Below are 19,032 nucleotides of genomic sequence, written 5' to 3' on the forward strand. Positions count from 1 at the left end.
GGGGGGGGGGTCCTGAGAGGATTACTTTGACGGGGATACAGACAGCAGCTGCACAAAGCCGGTAAATCACCTCAGAATTAAAGATGTGCACACAAAGAGAGTGAAGATAACAGAAGAAGAAACTGGCTTCCAACAGGAAGCTCCTGGGTAGCGTTGAAAACAAAGAGGTGTACACATGAAAAGATCTTGTTTGACCAAAAGAAAAAAAACAACAGCTTTAAGCAGATTCATAGGTTGAAAAATGAATAAGCAGACTGTATAGCTCTTTTTAATAATAATCAGCAGTAAAGCTGTTGTCATTTTATTTAGTTTAGCTCAAAAATTCACAACTTTTGTTTTGAAACTCTCGTCTCTCCTAAGTTCTGTTGGACAACAGGACAGGTGGACGACATGCAGCTGCTGCAGCTGTGCACAGATTACTTCAGGGGCCTCCATGACGTGTCAGAGGTGCTCCTTTTATGCCCCGTGTGCTCTCAGGTACTTACGCTGAAGTTCGTCTCCATGGTGACCGCTCAGGTACGAGCCGGCCTGCCTGACGCTCTGCAGCAGCTGCTTGCCCTGCTCCTCCAGCTCGGAGGCAAAGCTGACGTAGGCGGCAAACACCTCGCTCAGGTCCTGCTTCACGGCCTGCCGTGGAAGAAAAACACACGCAAATCTATTGAATAAATTCTATTTTAGTAGAAAATAAGAAAATATTAAAAGCCTACTAGTACTCTTTAAAGGAATGTATATCGCCAACAGCTTTGCATGTCAGAGTATTAAATTAAAATCATCTTATGATGCAAAGGGATGGAGTTACAACCGTTTTGGTCAAACCTTGTAAAAGACGTTATGCACAATCTCATGGGATACTGTAAGACCACACAAGATGTGTTAGCCCAGAGAGTGTGTGTTGTGAACGATTCTCAGCTACTACCACACCAAATTTGAGCTCAATAGCTGTAAAATTGATTGCGTTATGGGCATTTTTGTGTTGGCTGATAGGCTGTGGCGGCCATCTTGAATTGAACTAACTCCAAAAGGTAATCATTTGTAGATGGCCATCCAATGATCACTTTCTGAAAGTTTCACCAAAATCCGTCAACTTATTCCTGATATATTTCGCTAACAGACAGGTGCATCTAATTCCAATAGTTGATGACAAAATTAAAAAGATTTTTGTGTGATCAGTGATTGCCCAGAGTATGTGTGGGGAATAAGTCTCAGCTACGAACACACCAAATTTTAGCTCAAGATCTGTAAAATTAGCTGCGTTATAGCCATGTTTGTGTTTTACAGAGTCTCTCAGCTATGGCAGCCATCTTGAGTGGGACTGATTCCAAAAGTTAATCAGCTGTAGACATACATCCAGTGAACTTTTTCTGAAAATTTCTTTACAATTGTGCCAGTGGTTTTTGAGATATTTTGCTAACAGACAGACAAACATACACAAACATGCAGTGGTGGGAGGTATAAATGGTCAGGGATACTCTAGAAGATAAAATTAACCCTGTGTATAAAGAGTTGCCTCAGAAAGTCTCAGGTGAAGAATAGCATTCTCTGTCTCCAGTTCAAGGATCCTCTCTTCTTTACTCTGAAACACACAGCATATTCCAGGTAAAAGCAAAGGCAGCTTCAAATAAACAGAACCAATGTAAAATAACCTAGTTTTCAACACTTACCCTCAATCTGTGCTCCAGCAGATGCACCTGGTGAGCGAATATTTGGTCCCTGTTTACAAAAAGGGACATTTTTCTGACAATAAACGAGTAAACAGGCAGCCCTCGTCCCTTCTCCTCCTTCTCTTACCTTCTTCTCTCAGGTCGTTTAATCCGTTTAGTAAAGATCAGTTCTTTTCACCTGTCTGCAGCTGCCACTATCCAGAGGACGAGCGGCACAAAATATCTAACAATTCATGTGTTTTAATGCGACGTAACGAGCATTTTTTATTCTTTTTAATGTCCCCAAACACAAGTGTTGTGCTCGGGACTAGTGGGTCATATCTGTTGTCATGACACATTTTGGCCACCGGAGGGCGACAGAGCTCCTGGCGGGTTGCGAGCGAGTAGCCCAGACGTTTCGAAGAAGAAAAAATAAACCACTTCCGCATAGTCACAACTTTTTATTCAGCCGGTGAAACTGTGTGTCGGGTTCTGATTTGGTGCTAAAATGGCTAAAGTAAATGACAAGAAACGAGAGAAAATCAGCGTCGCCACCGAGGTAAAACTTCTCGAGGTTTTAGCTTCGTATTCGTGAGCCGGTCGCTGCTCGGTTGTTAAATAAATGCTGTTCATGTTCAGTCCCTGTGCTGTCCGTCCCTCGCTGTTTTTTTTTTTTTTTTTCATTTTAGTTTGGTCAAACTAATCTTACTTTATGTTAAATTCGTATTTAACGCTGCAGATTGACCGGTTGGAGGAGAGACGGGAGCGTTGCCAGGACAACCTGGAGAGGGCGGAGTTTAAGAGCAGGAAGGAGAGACTGTCAGAGAAGGAGAGGTGACTAAACCATCCAACTACTTTAGTCTGCGCTATTTTAAACATTCATATATTAAATAATTCAGCTCATGCAGGAGATGGGTGTTATGACTTTTAGTTTTTGTAATTTTTACACTTTACAAAATATTTAGCTTTATTTACACATATGTTGTTACACATCGGGAAATCTATATTTCCATCAAAAGGTTTTATTTGAAGTCTGCTTTAGTGTACCTGCTCTGGTTTTGAATTCCGATGCTACTTTCAGCTACCTTTTTGCTACTTTTAGCTTTTGGTTTGTGTTAATGCAATATTCTTTTTGAATGTTTTCTACTTTTATGACTTTTGTTTTTCTTCGGAGTTGTCTTCTTTTAGTTCTTCTGCATCCTTTAAAAAAAAAAAAAGAAACAGCTTTCTGCTAATAAAGCTTTGAATAATCATTTTACCTCACAGCTGTTCTGTCCATCTCCATCACACAGACAAGAACTACAAGAAGAAATGGCAATCATAAATGAGAGAGTGCAAAAACTAGGTGAGTTTATGTACTTTAAACCTGTACTCTTAATCTCAGATTCTTCTTCTGTTTACTTCTTTTGGATTTCTGATTTTCACTCTTGCCACCAGTGAACTGAATCAAGGTGTTAATACTTTATAATGGATATGTATTTAAGGTTTGTACAACAAAAAGGTTAGAGCCTAAATAAGTTTGAAAACTTGGTCAACTTGGTTCTAATTCTTTTTTTTTTTGTATTTGTAGGTTTTTATTTAATTAAAACAAAATAGAAAACTGGCTTTATTTATTTATTTAGTCATTCTATAAAAATCCTGCATTAGAAAATAATCAGCATAAACAAAAATAATATATTCTAAATATCTAAATTAACTATAAAAGTAAAAGAAACAGACTGATGTCAAAAGTTCAGTTAGTAGTAAATAACATCTGCCAAACATTACTACAGGCATAATTTTTTTCGTTTGTTTTGTTTCCAGACAAAGAGCTGCAGTTGCTACGAGGTGAGAACAGGAAGAACATGCTGCTGTCGGTCGCCGTGTTCGCCATCAGCGCTCTCGTCTACTACACCTTCTTCTACAACGAGGCCAACACATGACGCCGCCCGGGACCTCAGAGGGCCCGTCGGGTCCGAAGCAGCCTTATCGAGGGAGGTTTCTTCACAGACGAAATGATGAAAACAGTTTAAATGGAGCCAAAGAGCTTTGCTCCTAAAATGCCGCCGCTCTGCCTCTAGATGGCAGCTTTGTTGTTTTCAGGAGCTCTTGGTGATCAAACTGAAGGGATCCTGTGCAGCTAAAACCCACCACAGCTTCATTAACTGCCTTAATGGACTCTTGGCCATGAAAATTAGTAATTGTTTTGATCATTTTTTGCATTTTATGTTGACTAAAAAAGATGCTGTTTAGCACACTTCAGACTTTAAACTGACCAATGTGTAGGAAAAGTTTATCAGCCTTCAAAGTCAACTGAATGTGTATTTAGCCTTTTTCATGCAATCTAGTTTAGAATCACAACAAATGCCTCATAAAACGTTGCTGCATGTCTGCTTTTCGATCACACGGGAAAATAAGACAAACTGACATTTGATGCAACAGATTTTCTTTTTATATCACTTGTTAGTTTTAAAGAACTCTAGAAATGTTTTTTTTGGTTGTTTGTTTTACCTGAGCTTGTGAGTTTGCACCTCCTAACGTGAAACAAGCGAGCTCACAAATGTCATGCTAAATACAAACATGAAAAGATGTTTTTGACTTCTCAATGAATAAATTAAGCATTTTGGAGCCATGTTGTTTGTTGATAACAGCCTGCTTACCTTTGACAGAACATCAAACCCTTTCACAGCTGGACGTGTCCTCTCTGAACTAACATTTGTGGCTTTTCCTAAAAACCAAAAGGCCAAGAAATACCACCACCCAAGGCACGATGTCTTACATAACTCCCGAGGTTATTAGTGGTAGTCATTAAACAGGCATGCTCTGATTCGTTTGACTCGGTAGGATTCTCTTTTCAGAGAATTTATTAAGTAAAACAACCATCTTGTCACATCTTTTTAGTGTTTAGGTTGTAATGACTTTCTTAAAAGGGCAAGAAAGTCAGAGGGGTTTTAGTCAGTCTGTTCTGGAGAACCCATGGTTTCATTCTCGGCCTTTTACCGAATCAATGGGCTTCTTCTGATCTAATGAAACACTAAACCTGTTAGAAAAATGCATGTCAGGTCACCATCTGCCGTCTCGAAGCAGAGCAGGTCACATGATATCATTATATAATGAGTAATAATAGACAGTAGACCGTCGGAGGTGGGAGTTGTGTTTAAGATAACTGAATACTCAATCATTGCCTCGAGACTTTCCAACTTCATTTTGATTTATTTTTTTCTTTTTAGAAACACTAAACACTTTTCTTGGCTCCCTGATTTAAGTGCAAAAACCTCAAAACATCTTTTTCCTAAAAACTTTTTTCATTTGGTTCTCCATTAAAACAGGATATGAAGCATTCAGCGCAGCCTGGAGGGAATATTTGTAACGATCTGAGGAAAAAATAAACAGGCTTTAGCGATTTTATGTGCAGTACTTAATACAGATTGCATTAAACCAACCAAGAAGAAGCTTTGAATGCAACCAGTGTTTGGAAATCTGATCAGATTCAAGGACTGTACTCAATTTAAAGTGAATATTTATACGTTTTAGGCTCCCAACCAAAGTCAATATGGCCACTATAGCTAATCAACCTCTAATCGTAAACACAAAACTGGCTACAGCTCAGTGAGCTTTACAGATGTTGCGCTAAAGTTTGATGTGGTACACAGCAGGTGACATACAGTCCTTTCAGGAACGCAACAACTGAGAAATATTGTTTGAATAAGAACCAACAGGACTCGGACTTGGTCTACCCAGAGGATCTACCTTTCTGTCAGTCTGAAGACTTGGACTTCTCCAGTTCCCTCCAGCATCACAATAAGAAATAACCTTCAATTCCTTTTATTTTAATTTACTAGGCCTGCTTGTTTTACTCAAAATAAGTCTTACCTGATTCATTTGGAGTTATGAGTTCGTTGGATCCCAGCGGTGACGATGGTGGACTTTTGTGGTCAGTCTTCCCTTCTCTGAAACCTACATTGAGGATTGGAAGCTGGAAGGTTTTTCCAGGATGATCAGCCACTGACCACTCCGTCCCCAACGACCACTCCAGGGATCCTGTCAGCAACGCCAAACTGTTGTGGAGAAAAATAAATATCTTCTTTAAAGTACTTGTTGACAAGGGAGAGCAAACATTCTTCAACAGATTCTGAGGGCAGGGCTCTAACTCTAACTAACAAAGTAAAAGTTTCTCTCTAAATTGCAGGCTGGGACCTCCCCCTGTGTCCGAGCAGCTGGCTCATCAGATCCATGAGAAGCTCCAAACTCAATACAGCTGCTGCCCCTGCACAATCACTCAGATTGAGTTTTAATTTCTAAGTCTGCACAAGCACTAGGAAACAGATAAATACATTCTTAAAGGTTGCATGAGTGCATCAGACATTATTAAATATTATATTTTACGATAACAATGCAAAAAAAAGCTGCGCCGCCTATAATGAATTACTGTAAATGTGGGACAAGCTGCTCTGCCTAAAATAAGTTACCCTACATAAAGAAAAAACAGGAGTAAGACTTCATTGGACCTTGACTAATCTACACCATCCTCCTTTAGTGCAGGGCAGGGGTCTGCAACCTCTCCAAGCAAAAGTTTCCATTTTCACCTCTTTGCTAAATAAAATGTGTCCAGAATTGCAAACCGTGATCATCAACTGGCGGCCCGTGGGCCACTTTGAGTTCACTAAGGGGGGGGCTAAAGATTTAAAGTAACTCTGATTATTATCGGTATTTTTACATTAGGGGACAAGAAAACAAATGCTGAAAAAAGTCAAAAGAGGGGAAAAAATGTATAAAATGAAACAGCAGAACGATGTGAGTACTTTCTGTACTTCTGGAACTATTAAATATGTCATTTTTAAACAATAAAGCATAAAGTTAAAGTGAATGTAAAAATTATGCCAGTTTGTTGGAAATTTAATTATAATTTATTGCTTATTTTTTATTAAATAAGATCTTCATTTACCTCAACTTTATTTATGTTTTCAATAAAAGTAAGCTTTTACTTCAAACTCTTATTGTTCTCAAACGAAGTGCAGACTTATAATGTGTGAAGCTTCCAAAACTGCACTTTGTTTTTCTTCTCAGCAACTTGTTTTAAAGGTGTTTAATGATGTTTCGTTTTCTGGTGGATTTCATCAACTGTGGGGCTGGAGGTAAAAGGCTAACGACTTACTAGCAGAATCTGATCAGTGTGTTTCATTTCTTTAATAGCATCGTTCACACATTTGCAAAAGAAATTGACAAGAAAACTGCTAAAATGAGCTTTTTCTGTTAATGTGTTGGAAATCAATAAAGTTCATTTCCATGATATTTTTGGTCAAACCTACAAAGAGCCACTCCAGATGGACCGAAGAGCCATCTGAGGCCCCAGAGCCGCAGGTTGCAGACCTCTGAGGATAAACTGTACGAACTGGTTTTCACACAGACAAACTGTTTGTTTGGTTCTACAAGTGTAAAAGTAAGGAGAATTACCATTTCTCTGAGTGATTTGTTGCTTTGGAAGATTTCTTGTTTAGAGAAATGTTAGCGGCGCCCCTCCCTCCTCCCTCCTCCCTCCACCCTCCACCTACGCTCCCTGTTACTGCAGACAGACTTTGTCACGCCTCCACACACTCGTTCTCTCGTGGTTTGTTAAAACACATGCAAACAAGTTTATTATGCAACGTTTCTGTGGGGTTTCAAAGATTATAATCATCCTTGAATCAGGTGGAATGCTCACGCTCATCCTGTGGGAAAGACTGGTGGATTTTTAAAATTAAAAATGTTATTACACAAAACAAAAACTTGTGACTTTGCCTCAAACCAGACATACAGACATCTTTCACTATCCAGTAGTTCCACCTAAAACATCCCGTACAAACGCTTTGTTTTCTGGCCAGTCAGAGCCTGACCTCATGTTCTTTTCCACACTGACACAGCGTGTTTGCAACCCCAAGGTTCTGAAAGGAAGGGACTGAATAAAATCCTGTTTTAAAGCCTTCTGAGCACCAAAATGCCAGACGTCACTTTGAATTCTGTGTTTGTTGAGCAGAAAGAAGTTTGAGCTCTCCTCATGCAGCAGAGGTCCAGTTTCCGAACTCGAGTCAGATCTCATGATGTAAGATTCAGTTTGCTTAAGGCAGAAGGAATAATGGAAGTTTTTATCAGGTTTGTGGAAACATTTTGGAAATTAGCATTCCTGAAAGCACAGGTGTCAAACTCCATTCCTCTGGGGCCGTTCTCCTGCATGTTTTAGATGTGTTCTTGCTTTAAAACACCTGGTTTAAATGGATGACTTGTTGCCATGCTCCTTGAGAACCTGATTATTTGGAGGTGATTAAACCGTTTGAATCAGATCAGAAAAACCTAAACCTCCCAGGACAGCGTCCCTAGAGGCCTGGAGTTTGACACCCCTGCCTTAAAGGACTGCACGCCCCGTACTGCCTTTCACTAAAAAAGTTTTAAGCCAAAATCTTGTGTGATCTGTTACAGCTCAGAGTCTTTGATGGGGATGACTTTTGGCTACACACCAAATTTTAGCTCATTATCAGTAAAACTGACTGAGTTAGAGCCACTTTTGTGTTTGCTAAGGTTGATTATCTGTAACGGCCATATTGAATCAAGTTGACTCTAAAGGTTAATCAGTTTTAAATGTACATCCAGTGATTACTTTCTTGGGGTTTCCTTAAAATCCACCCACTAATTCACAAGATAAAGACAAATAAACACACAAAGAAGCAGTCACAATGTTCTACGATCCATCGTTCGTTAAGGACAAATTCAAATCTTCAAAATCTCCTCATATCCACTTAATGTTTAGTGACTGAACAGGATTTTATCGGCACAGCTGCAGTAAAGTTGATCTGATTTTAAGCCATGACACAAAATTTGGCCCAGATTTAAATCACTTTAAATAAGATGTCGCATCCCTGAGCCATGTGCAAAAGCATCTTACAAATTAGCAGCCGAAAAAGCACTCAGAAGAGGGAGCATTTAAGGCATCGTGACCAGAGAATCATGAAAGCTTCAGGCTGGTCGTGGCTGAATGTGCCCTCCACGTCTAATTTCTGCATTAGTCATCATCCCTTCGGTCAGAGCGGGGATGGATCTCACAGCAGGTTCTTTTGAAAAAAAAAAATGAAGATGAGAGCAGAAAGTTGGGGAAGATAGCGAGGTGATGGGTGTAATTAATGGCAACAGAGTGTTCCTTTGGAGCAGAAATTCCTGTCAGCTCACAGAGTTTGAGTAAGAGGAGGTGAATATCAGCCGTTGTGACCTGATGGCAGGTAGTACAGTTGAAGCAAATATGTACAAGATGGAAATAAACACACTCACCTTACTCATTTTGAACTTCCTAACCTCCTTTGTATTTATTTTCTTGCAGGTCAAAATGACCTCTTCCCCTCAGGAAATTATTAAAGACGTTTCATTCAGCGCGCCATGTTTTCCTCCTCACCTGAGTTAATGCAAGGAGCTCGAGCTGAGAGCGGCAGGCTTGCTTTATTTAGCAGCGTAACTGATTTTGGTCATTTTGACATTTGGTTTTGGAAATTGGCTTCAAATAGGCGTTTAGTAGTCGATGGAATCAGTTTGATCTTTGACCAAAAATAGGAAAACACTATTTTTTTCCCTCCTCTGACAAACTAATGCCATGCAGTGCAACGTGAGGCTTTTATGCCTTCTTTTTTATCTTGCCTGTAAAAAAGGACAACCTATCACATGATATTAAATATACATTGTATTCTTTGTGCTAATCTGCAACATAAGCAAACGATTGTTATTTTTATTATGTCTGATTTAGAGTCTGGCCTGTTTATTCTAATAGATATTTATTTCAGATCGCAACATCATTTTCATGTTTTTTTTGTGTTCACGACACAAAAACTGCAGTCGATTGTTGACGATGGTTGATTTTTAGGGCCTGCCTCAGACTAAAACGCTCCATTATCTTTCACGTAACTTTACAGAGAATGCTTCGGATGGCGTGCAGCTTTGGTTATTGATTAAGCACATGGTCGCATCACCCGAAGCAGCCATGACAAAACAAATATTGGAATGAGGAGGGACGGGGTTCAACAGAAGTTGACAGAAGTCCTGAACAGTTTAGTGGAAAGAAATTTGAAAATGCAAGAATTAACCACCAACCTTTAGCTCAGCCTGGATGAAGACTTTTGCCCATTTCTCCACACCCTCTGTCAGTCTGCAAACTACTGACAAAACATCACTTCAAAAATGACCAGATCATCCCTTTAAGAGAAGACGTAAAAGCCTAAATTAAACTGTCAGCTCTGTTTGCTTCTCAAACTCTGCTCGAGTCAAAAAAATAAGGAAAAAAACAACAAACATGAGTCTTAAGCAGAGATTTAAAAGACTCAGCAGTCTTGGTAGTCTGTATGTAAAGAGGCAGATTATTCTAGAAATATGGAGCAGCCACTACAAAAGTTTGATCAGCTTTATATTTTAATTTGTCCTTGGATCAACCAAATAAACTAAAAGGAAACAAATAAGGAAAACTAGAAAGTCATAGTCTAAGCCCATTATAGTGCAGGAATCTCTTCTCCTGCAGGTCTTGTTGCATCGAAGCAGCAGTCAGATGTTTGTCACATTGAAGAAAAGTCTTTCTGTTGTGATTCGGTGCCACATTCTTTTTCCTACAATCAGATGTAGCAACACCAAGCACAGAAACAGTCCTCTTTTTTGTCTTCAGTTTTTTTAAGTGACTAATTTTGATTTTCTGCCCAAAAAATCTCTGCTCTCGCCATCACAAACCTATAGAGGAGACCTCACTTCACCGATGTGTCATTATGAAAGCAGGCGGAAGAGAAACCCGGAAGCAAGTGGGCATGTACTTTTAATAAAAGTTAAGAACAGAAGGTGCTACAAGCCCAGAGGCGGTAATCCGCATTTACAAAAAACAAAAAAGAAAGCCATGAGCCGCAAACTGACATGACGGGTGATTCTGCTGAGCTGAAAGGTGGACAGGTGGACAGACAGCAAACACACAGGAGCTGACAGGTGGGAACAAGCTGAGCGAGTTCAAACCAGATACATCAGGAAGAGCAGAACAGAAGAACTCCTTCAAAATAAAACAGGAAAAAAAAGCTACAGATAAATGCAGACAAGAAGTTTACTTCGTTTACAAAAAACTGGCCCGGAATACAGAGTTTTGTAAAGCAAAAACTAACTAAACATCAAAGCGAAGGCCAAAAAAAGCAAGAAAAAACAGAAAAAAACAAATTCAGGATTTACTGAGAACACAAAAATGTAAAAACAGTTAATAAAATTCAACAGAAAAACAAAAGATCATGACTCCTATTGGCTCCAATAGTCATTTTAATTTATTTTACAATAGTTCAATTAAGAAACGTTAAGACATTCTGCTTTATTATACACAAGTTATGATCTAAAGCAAACACAGCCAGGTACCGAGAGTTCTGGGGGTTAAAACAGCGCATCGCTAAGTGTTCACAACACTTATTAAGCTCGTTGTACCTTAAAAAATGTCCTTCGCTCACCACGTCACTGAGTGTTTTTCTAAGAAAGCAGTGAGAGAGAGAGAGAGAGAGAGAGAGAGAGAGAGAGAGAGAGAGGAGCATGGCTTTATGGCTGCTCTATCTCCTGTTCTTTCCTAAACACACTCATATATGTTCACACACCTTTCACACACACACACACACACACACACACACACACACACACACACACACACACGCTCCACACTGCATTCAGGCAGCGCATGCACACCTACTCTCAGTCTGCTAATTCACTCATGACAAATCCTGGAAGGTACCAGGCTGCTAACAAACACACTCAGAAGACACAGAGCTGTGCCAATACGTGCCTACACACACACACACACACACACACACACAAAGGCAGCACCTCCTGGCAAACAGAAGCAAGCCTCTCGTTAGATACATAAAATCTGCTTTGCAATAAAAGCTTTTGTGATTTTTGAGCATGTGGGTGTGTATTAGTCATGCTCCTGGGGTCTAAATTCGTTTACACTGTCCCATTATGGTGACTTCTCATCCACTTGGGGGACAAAAGACAAGCCCCTAAAATATGAAGCATTCAGTTTGATGATGACAGGTTTTACAGAAAACTTTAGGTAAATGTAAATTAGTTAGGAGTCGATCTGTGTGTGTGTCTGTTAGCAAACATCATCACGAACCATTGAACACATTTACATGAAACTTGCAGAATGTAATCATTGGATGTACATCTAAAACTGCTTAACATATGGAGTCAGCCAAATTCAAAATGGCTGCCACAGACAACTGACCATAGAAAATACAAAAATGGTTATAACTCAGTGACTTTTCCCACTATTGTGCTAGAATTTGGCATGGTAGTAGCTGAGATTCATTCCCAACACACACTTTGAGCTTTTGTTTTGCATGAGATGTTAGTTTTTTTTTGTTTTTGTTTTGTTTTTTTAAGGTTAGACCAGAACAGCTCCAACTTAATCATTGCTCAACATGAGATGATCCTAATTTAAAACTCCGGCATGAAAGGCGGCGAGCGATATGCATTCCTTCAAGGAGTGCTAGGCCTTTAATTGTTCTTGTGTACATGTTCTTTTCCTCTATCACCGCTATCTCAGACTTCCCTGTGAGATTACCCTCATGTGAGTATGAAATAAGAACCCACTCAGGGAGTAAAAAGCACCTGTTTGTACAATTACACAACCAGTAACACCAAAGCATTTTCCATCAAACTAATGGCAAAGTCAGTAATAGTAATGTTTCTATGGAGAGCATTTGCTACAGCACTGTAATTAATGTTATTAATGAGGGAATCATTCGACTGTGTACTTTAGTAATTGCCCAAAGAGCTAAGCAGGTCTCAACCGATTACATAATTCAAACCCTGCTACCAGACTCTGTTCGCCCTAATGGATGCTATATTAAAGTGGAGGATATGGGTGGATTTCAGTGTCATGAACATTAAACTCTATATTTAATAGGAGACAAAACCTGACAGATTTCCATGACTTCTGCTTCTCAAAACTTTGCTGTAAGATATAAAACGCTGAGTGATAATGCTGCAGTGGAATGACAAACATTAAAAAAAAAGTTCTTTTAGAGCAGAAATAAAGTGTTTACAAAGGTGTTTATATGATTCATAAAAGAAAAATTTGATTTTAGGTGACTAAGGATGATGACAGTGGTAGAGTAATTTGAGGGTAATCAGAAAACACTGTAAAATAGAAATCAAGTATCTCAAAAATGGGTCAGAGCACAGCAGCGCCTGAGGTTTCTGTACTGGAATTGGTGAGAAGGGTTGGGGTAAATCTTTGCTTATTGTTATAATTTTTTGGCAAACAACTTTTACTGTTTTGGTTCCACTTGTTACATCTCAAGAGGTTTTACACAGGAAGTCAAGAAACACCTGGGGAAAGTGAAAATTTACATAAAAAAGCATGAAAGAGCTAAAAGAAAATAAATAAACAAAGCGAAAAAATAAACCAAAAACACTTCAACTTGATGTGTTGTAATTATATTTGCAGGTTGTTTCAAAAAAGTGGCTACAAATTCAGCCACTAGGGTCTAAATGGAAAATGTTTTGTCAAATGTAATTTTCAAACTCCAGAATAAACACCAACCTCCAAGGAAATTGCTACAAGAAGGCGAAATGATTGAAATTTGAACAACTCCTCTTCTTTGATACAAGAGCCAACATCAACTGTGGTTATGCTATCATTTTACCTGCAGTAGTCCTATGTTTTTATGCCACTGTTGAGTTATTTATTAAATTATTATGCATCTGTTTATGACCCATGCTTTAGAAGCTACTTTGTTAAATGATAACGAAATTTCAGTGAATTTTAAAACGCAATTTATTTTATTTTTATTATAAAGTGACACTTCAGATCTGTTAAAGTGGACTTCTGTGGAAAAGTTTTGAACAGTTAATATCTTACCTGCTGTAGATACTTCTGAATGGCCTCAATTTGGAGAAACTGAGTTTAACTTGACCAGATTGATGAGCTAATGTTTGGATCAAGCAGGGCCAAGACACAGTGGTTCGTGCAAAATATTTTCTATAAACTTATCTATTGTTGTCAATTTAGCATTAAGCAGTTATTAACATTAAGCAGCAACAATCCACTTTAGTCCACCCAGTCACTCAGACTAGCCTTTAGCTTGTCTGTTTGAACAGAATTGGCCTCATCAGGTAAGATATTATTCATTCAGAACCTTTCCACAAAACCTGACTTTAAGACATCTGATGTATCTCTTTAGGTTCTGGCTGTAACACCACTCATCACTGAATTAAGAATCATAAATGTTATGATAGCATGATCTCAGTCTGTGGCAAGCTTGTGTTGATAGTGTGTAATTGTTGGTCCATTTCCTTATAGCCTGAATTCATCATCGGAATAATATGACTGGAATCAGAGTGTCAGCCAACATTTTCCCTGTGTGGGAGTTTCTTCTGCACTGGCTCGTTTTCTTTTGTTTCTCAGGCAATTGAGGGTGGAGCCTGGAGATAGGCACCAGCTTCCCTGTGACTCCGTGTGGTAAAGCAGGTAAAGATAAAGGATGTATGAATGTATAGATGAACAGTAACGTGGGGTGTTTCTGGACAACAAAGAATGTAAGACGATACTTTTTAAAGACAAAACCAAAATGAAAACTGCCCTTGCAGAAAAACATAAATCTCACACATGGAAATCACATTTTTACTGGTGAAAACATGTTAAATTTTCATGTGAAACACGTTTTAATCCTCTTTCCTGCTCAACTTTGGAACATTTTTAACACGTTCATGTAAGAGCATGATTTCCACATGTGAAAAACATGGTGAATTCATGTGGGGGGGTTTTCTGTAAGGGTTGTTTTAGACTTGGTTCCTGAGCTACAACCTTTAAACATCACTTTAAACTGTCTCCCTGTGGGAAACATTATGAATTCAGACTCTGAACAGCAGACTGTATGTATTAACTTTAAAACTTTGAAAGGAAGCAGATTTTTTTGCCTGATTTGGTGGGTGATCAAAAGCAACATGTGCTGAGTTGGAGGGGGAAAAACAGGTTAAACAAACATCTCTCGCTCTCAGAGTGGTCAGCATCTTAGTGTGCGGTCCATTAGTGGCCTTCATCACCCGTCACCTTTATCCCACTTTGTGATGAGACGTGACTTGACTGAAGGCAGCTTCAGAGACTCTTACAGTAACAGCCTGCAGAAGGAGCACATGCAGCAATCCCCGTGTTGCTGTTTGAGAGCTGCTGCTGAGATAAAAGTGGAATGATGCTGTCCATAAGATACAAAACTCACTCGGGGAATAAAATAAAATCCAGTTTTAAAGCAATTTTGAAAGTAGCTGACCTGAAGGACACAATCTAGCAGTGAATACCAGCGGAAAATGGCAATGAATCAGACTGAGTATCAACAAAACTGAACAAACAGTAAACAGACACAGACAAGGGCAAGCAAGATAGTTGGTAAGCAAGAAAAAAAGCTATGGAGACACAACAACCACAAGGATACCATTAATGGAAGTTTTTTGAGGGGAATGTTCAAATGTTTCAAATCTTTTGATGATATCATAAACAGTAGATGATGGGAAATTCAAGGTTTTCCCAATTTTCCATTGAGGAACATTGTTCTGAAAGTGTTCGATCTTTACTACTGACAGATTCAGTCTCTCTAAAATGGTCTTTTCATTCACAGTCCTCTTACTGATCTGTTGCCATTTAACTTAATTAGTTACAAAATCCTCTTCCAGCTGTTTCTTCATGGAGTTGAACCGGCTGTCATTTGTCAAATCATGGTCTCAAATGTAAAAACGCTTCAGAGGAATCAGTTTAAGCATCAGAGCATGCCTTCAGGTCGCCTGGTTTGCAGCAGCACCCTCGCTTCTCTTTGGCTCTCTGACGCCAACTGCTACCTGTTTAAACAGCCTGGCAGATAATCGGCTTCATTTGTGGCTGTAGTCTTTGCGAAAACAGGCGATGCAGGGAGATCGTTTCCATTATCATGTGCTCTGTCACACATACAGCCACGTGTTGCAGCTACTTTAGTTGTGAGTCATAACTGGAGGTGATAAGAAAGGAGTTAAGGCAACAGTTTATAAAAGCTTTCTCATGTGCTGTGCCTTGCAGCGTGGACCAGCTCTTATAAATTCAACCGTGTACTTAAGCAGATACAGTTCTGACTTCTTTTATTCGTGTTTTTCTACTCAGCTTGAAAGGGCAACGAGGGGATTAATAAGTAAACTTGATCACATTGTAGATGTTTTCACGTATTTGTGGCATCTTTCTATATTTGACCCATGACACACAGACAAAGTATGATGCAAGCAAGACGATATGTGTGTGGGTGCAAATTGAAGTCATTTTCCAGGGCGAGGTACTTGCTTTCTCAGTGTGCTATTAGTCTCTTCAAACAGACCCACCTGCGCTCTTGTGAATGCGGGGCAGACACGAGGAGAGGCAGGAAAAGAAAGAGAAAAAAAAAAGCTGAAATGTACCCTTTCAAAGAAGCAGACACGTGAAGATTTGATGGCTTGATTTTATGCCTTTATTTTTCTTATATAAAAAGGACATCAAAGACAATACAATGCATAATAGGAAAAAATGGCACAGTTTGCACACAATTTTAAACATTTAAGCACATAAGTTGAACAATACTGCTTTGGTATTTTTTTTAAACGCAAAACACTTCATAAAGTGCAAGATTTTAGTTTCATTCCTTTTCTGTAATCATTTAGATACATTCAAAGGTTTGTTTTCTTTTTTTTTTTTTTTTGACAACCAGAATTCTTGTTCACAGCATTTCTGAACTCTCATCTTAAAGTTGTGTTGAGACATATTAAAGTGCAGTTACAGTACGCATGCCCCATTTGTATCTGAGTAGCAGTCACGGTTGACTTTAAGCAGATTGTCAATGGTTTGTCTTTTTGCTCAGTCTTTTCACACACACGTAAACACACACACATAGAAGGAGCACCGTTTTAGACCTCACTTGGCGACCTGGAGCGGTACGCGGCATTGGTCTGAAAGCAGCCACAAAGAAGCATGTAGATGGAGCGTTGGATCTCTGTGTTTCTGTAGGCGTAGATGATGGGATTGATCATGGAGTTGTAGGTCGCTGGCAGCAGCGTAGCATACGTGTACACCGGTGGGTACTCCTTTTCACCGACCAGACAATAAATGGCAAAAGGGAGCCAGCTGGCGCCAAATGTCCCCAAGATGATGGCTAAAGTGGACACGCCTTTCTTGGTAGCCACGTAATGAGACGTGGCGAAGAAGTGCTGCTGGAGGGCGATCTGGTGGGCGTGGCGGCACACGATCTTGCAGATCTTAAAGTAGAGGGTCAGCATGAGCACAAAGATGGTGAAGAAGGAGGTGGCCAGGAGCATGACGTTGCTCCGGGTCAAAGGGCGGACAATGCTGCAGGAGGCCGGCTCGTGCAGGCAGTTCCAGCCGAGCACCGGCAGCAAGCCCAGCAGCAGCGACACCCCCCAGGTCCCAATCAGCATGAGGTGCACATACTGCAGCGTCTTCTCTGAGAAGTACGTCAGGGCATTGTAGAGGGAGAAGTAACGGTCCACGGTGATGGCCAAGAGGCTGCTGATAGACGCGGTGAAGGACGCCACCAAAAAGCCCACCGTGATGAGGCTGATGGTCTCTGAGGAGATGACGTACTGAAACACAAAGTTCAGGATCAATCCCAGGCCGGCCAGCAGGTCTGCTGTGGCCAGGCTCCCTATCAGCACAAACATGGGAGTCCTTAAAGTGGGCGTGTAGAAGATGATGGCTACAACTATGGCGTTCTCACAGGCGATGACAGTGCCGGACATGCACAGCATAATGTCCCATGGATTGATGGGAAATTCGAATGGGGCGGTGGAGAACTCCAAGCTGCCATTGAGGATGGATGACTCCGCCTCCATCCATGGGAGAGACTCTCCGGTCACAGGAGCCGCAGATGAGTTGTTCACCACCAATGACTCGTTCATTGCTCCACTCTCTGTCCTGAGCAAAGACAGAAAGAAAGGAATATGTTTTAAACAAAATTAAAAAAAACATGCTGCTTCAAGGCGAACTTTCACTTTCTGAGTAAATAAATTGACATTGTTTCATAAGATGACAGAAATGGAAGAATTATAAACCTACCTTCTACAGTAAATATACTCCAACAAAAATATCCATTTAGAAAAGGCAAATAATTTACCAGGTAATAATAAATTTTTTTTTAAAAATGATTTAGTATAGCAAAGTTTTAGGGATTTAGCAGAATATGTTGTAGACAATCTGCTCTAACAGAGTCATTCAACACCAAAAAAGCCAAAAATTTAAAAGTTCACCCTAAAATCAGTTCTGTGGTTTTGATTATCTCAGTATATGCTCTTCAGTGATAATCTGATAAGATAGTTTCTGTTACATCTAAAAACCCTGATTCAAAATAATAATTACAATTTTAAAAAAAAAAACATTTTGCCAAAATGTTTAGAAAACAAAACTTTTGCTTGCAATGTAAATCAACAGCAGATCTTTACTCCTCCTGTTTTTAGTGTCAATGGGAAATTAACAGCTGTAAGATATTGACTGCACAGTTTTTTTAAGAGGGGAAAGCATTAAAATCAAAGCCACTGGTTCACAAAAAATCTCAAGTTTGTTGTAGTAAAGCAGCACCAAAGGAGCTGTCCGTGGTTCTGAAAGACCTGCTCGGATCGCAACAGAGCAGAAATCACGGCTCCACTTCTAGTTAAATGTTGAAAAAAAAAAATTTTCTGAAAACTCATAACGTTCACGATAATCAAAAAGAAACATGCAGGTTATTTACCACCTCAAATAATAATAATAAGGAAACAGCCAGTCCATGTGCTTCTGTCTTTTCTTCTAAATAATTAGGCTAAACTTAAAGTTTCCTGCAGCATGTCAGAAATTATTCCTTTAACTGTGTGAGAGACGACTTTAGAAAAGTTCAGGAGACCTACCTCCGTGACAAAACGCTCCGAGATGAAATGTTCTTTTACAGCAGAGCCGTTCGGCAGGAGGGGAGATGTGAGCATGAAAGCGACGAAGGAGAAGCTCCCCTCTTTGACTCTTCGCTCCTCGGGTCCTTTTCAGGTGAAGCCCCTCGGGTCTGTTGTGTTTCCCGGGCATAGGAGTCGCACCCAGGGCAGGAGCGCTGTGGAGCATTGGCTGGTGCTCAGCTCAGAAAGGTGAATGTGAGCAAGAGGAGGAGGAGGCGGAGGAGGAAGAAGACAGGAGGAGGAGAGGGGAGGAGGAGGAGAGGGGAGCGACCGATTCATGCGACCTGCTTTAAACCCCGGCAGTAGCCATGGCAGAAAAAAGGAGAGATAGTGATTTTATTCTGCTTTAAATTAACTCAGCGACAAATGTTCCCTCCTTCTGAAGAGCTTCGTGGCATTTCATTTCAAGCCCACATCCATCTGCGCCTTAAAAGAAGTTAATAAAGTTTACTTTACCAATAAA

The 19,032-nt window shown here is 39.9% G+C and overlaps 2 protein-coding genes across 2 annotated transcripts; one reads left to right on the top strand and one right to left on the bottom strand.

Annotated features, from left to right (window-relative positions):
* Positions 1-2,046: 2,046 nt before the first annotated feature.
* ccdc167 (coiled-coil domain containing 167) lies at positions 2,047-4,252 on the top strand. The gene is made up of 4 exons (XM_017423228.3): positions 2,047-2,199; positions 2,380-2,474; positions 2,933-2,985; positions 3,444-4,252. The coding sequence occupies exons 1-4, from the start codon at positions 2,149-2,151 to the stop codon at positions 3,560-3,562; spliced, it is 318 nt and encodes a 105-aa protein (XP_017278717.1). The 5' UTR covers positions 2,047-2,148; the 3' UTR covers positions 3,563-4,252.
* Positions 4,253-16,394: 12,142 nt separating this feature from the next.
* On the bottom strand, positions 16,395-18,731 carry LOC108240092 (G-protein coupled receptor 6). The gene is made up of 2 exons (XM_017423229.3): positions 18,531-18,731; positions 16,395-17,565 (listed from the first exon to the last, which is right to left on the bottom strand). The coding sequence occupies exon 2, from the start codon at positions 17,547-17,549 to the stop codon at positions 16,542-16,544; it is 1,008 nt and encodes a 335-aa protein (XP_017278718.1). The 5' UTR covers positions 17,550-17,565; positions 18,531-18,731; the 3' UTR covers positions 16,395-16,541.
* Positions 18,732-19,032: the final 301 nt, after the last annotated feature.

This window comes from Kryptolebias marmoratus, linkage group LG19, assembly GCF_001649575.2.
Source record: "Kryptolebias marmoratus isolate JLee-2015 linkage group LG19, ASM164957v2, whole genome shotgun sequence".
NCBI classification, from domain to species: domain Eukaryota; kingdom Metazoa; phylum Chordata; class Actinopteri; order Cyprinodontiformes; family Rivulidae; genus Kryptolebias; species Kryptolebias marmoratus.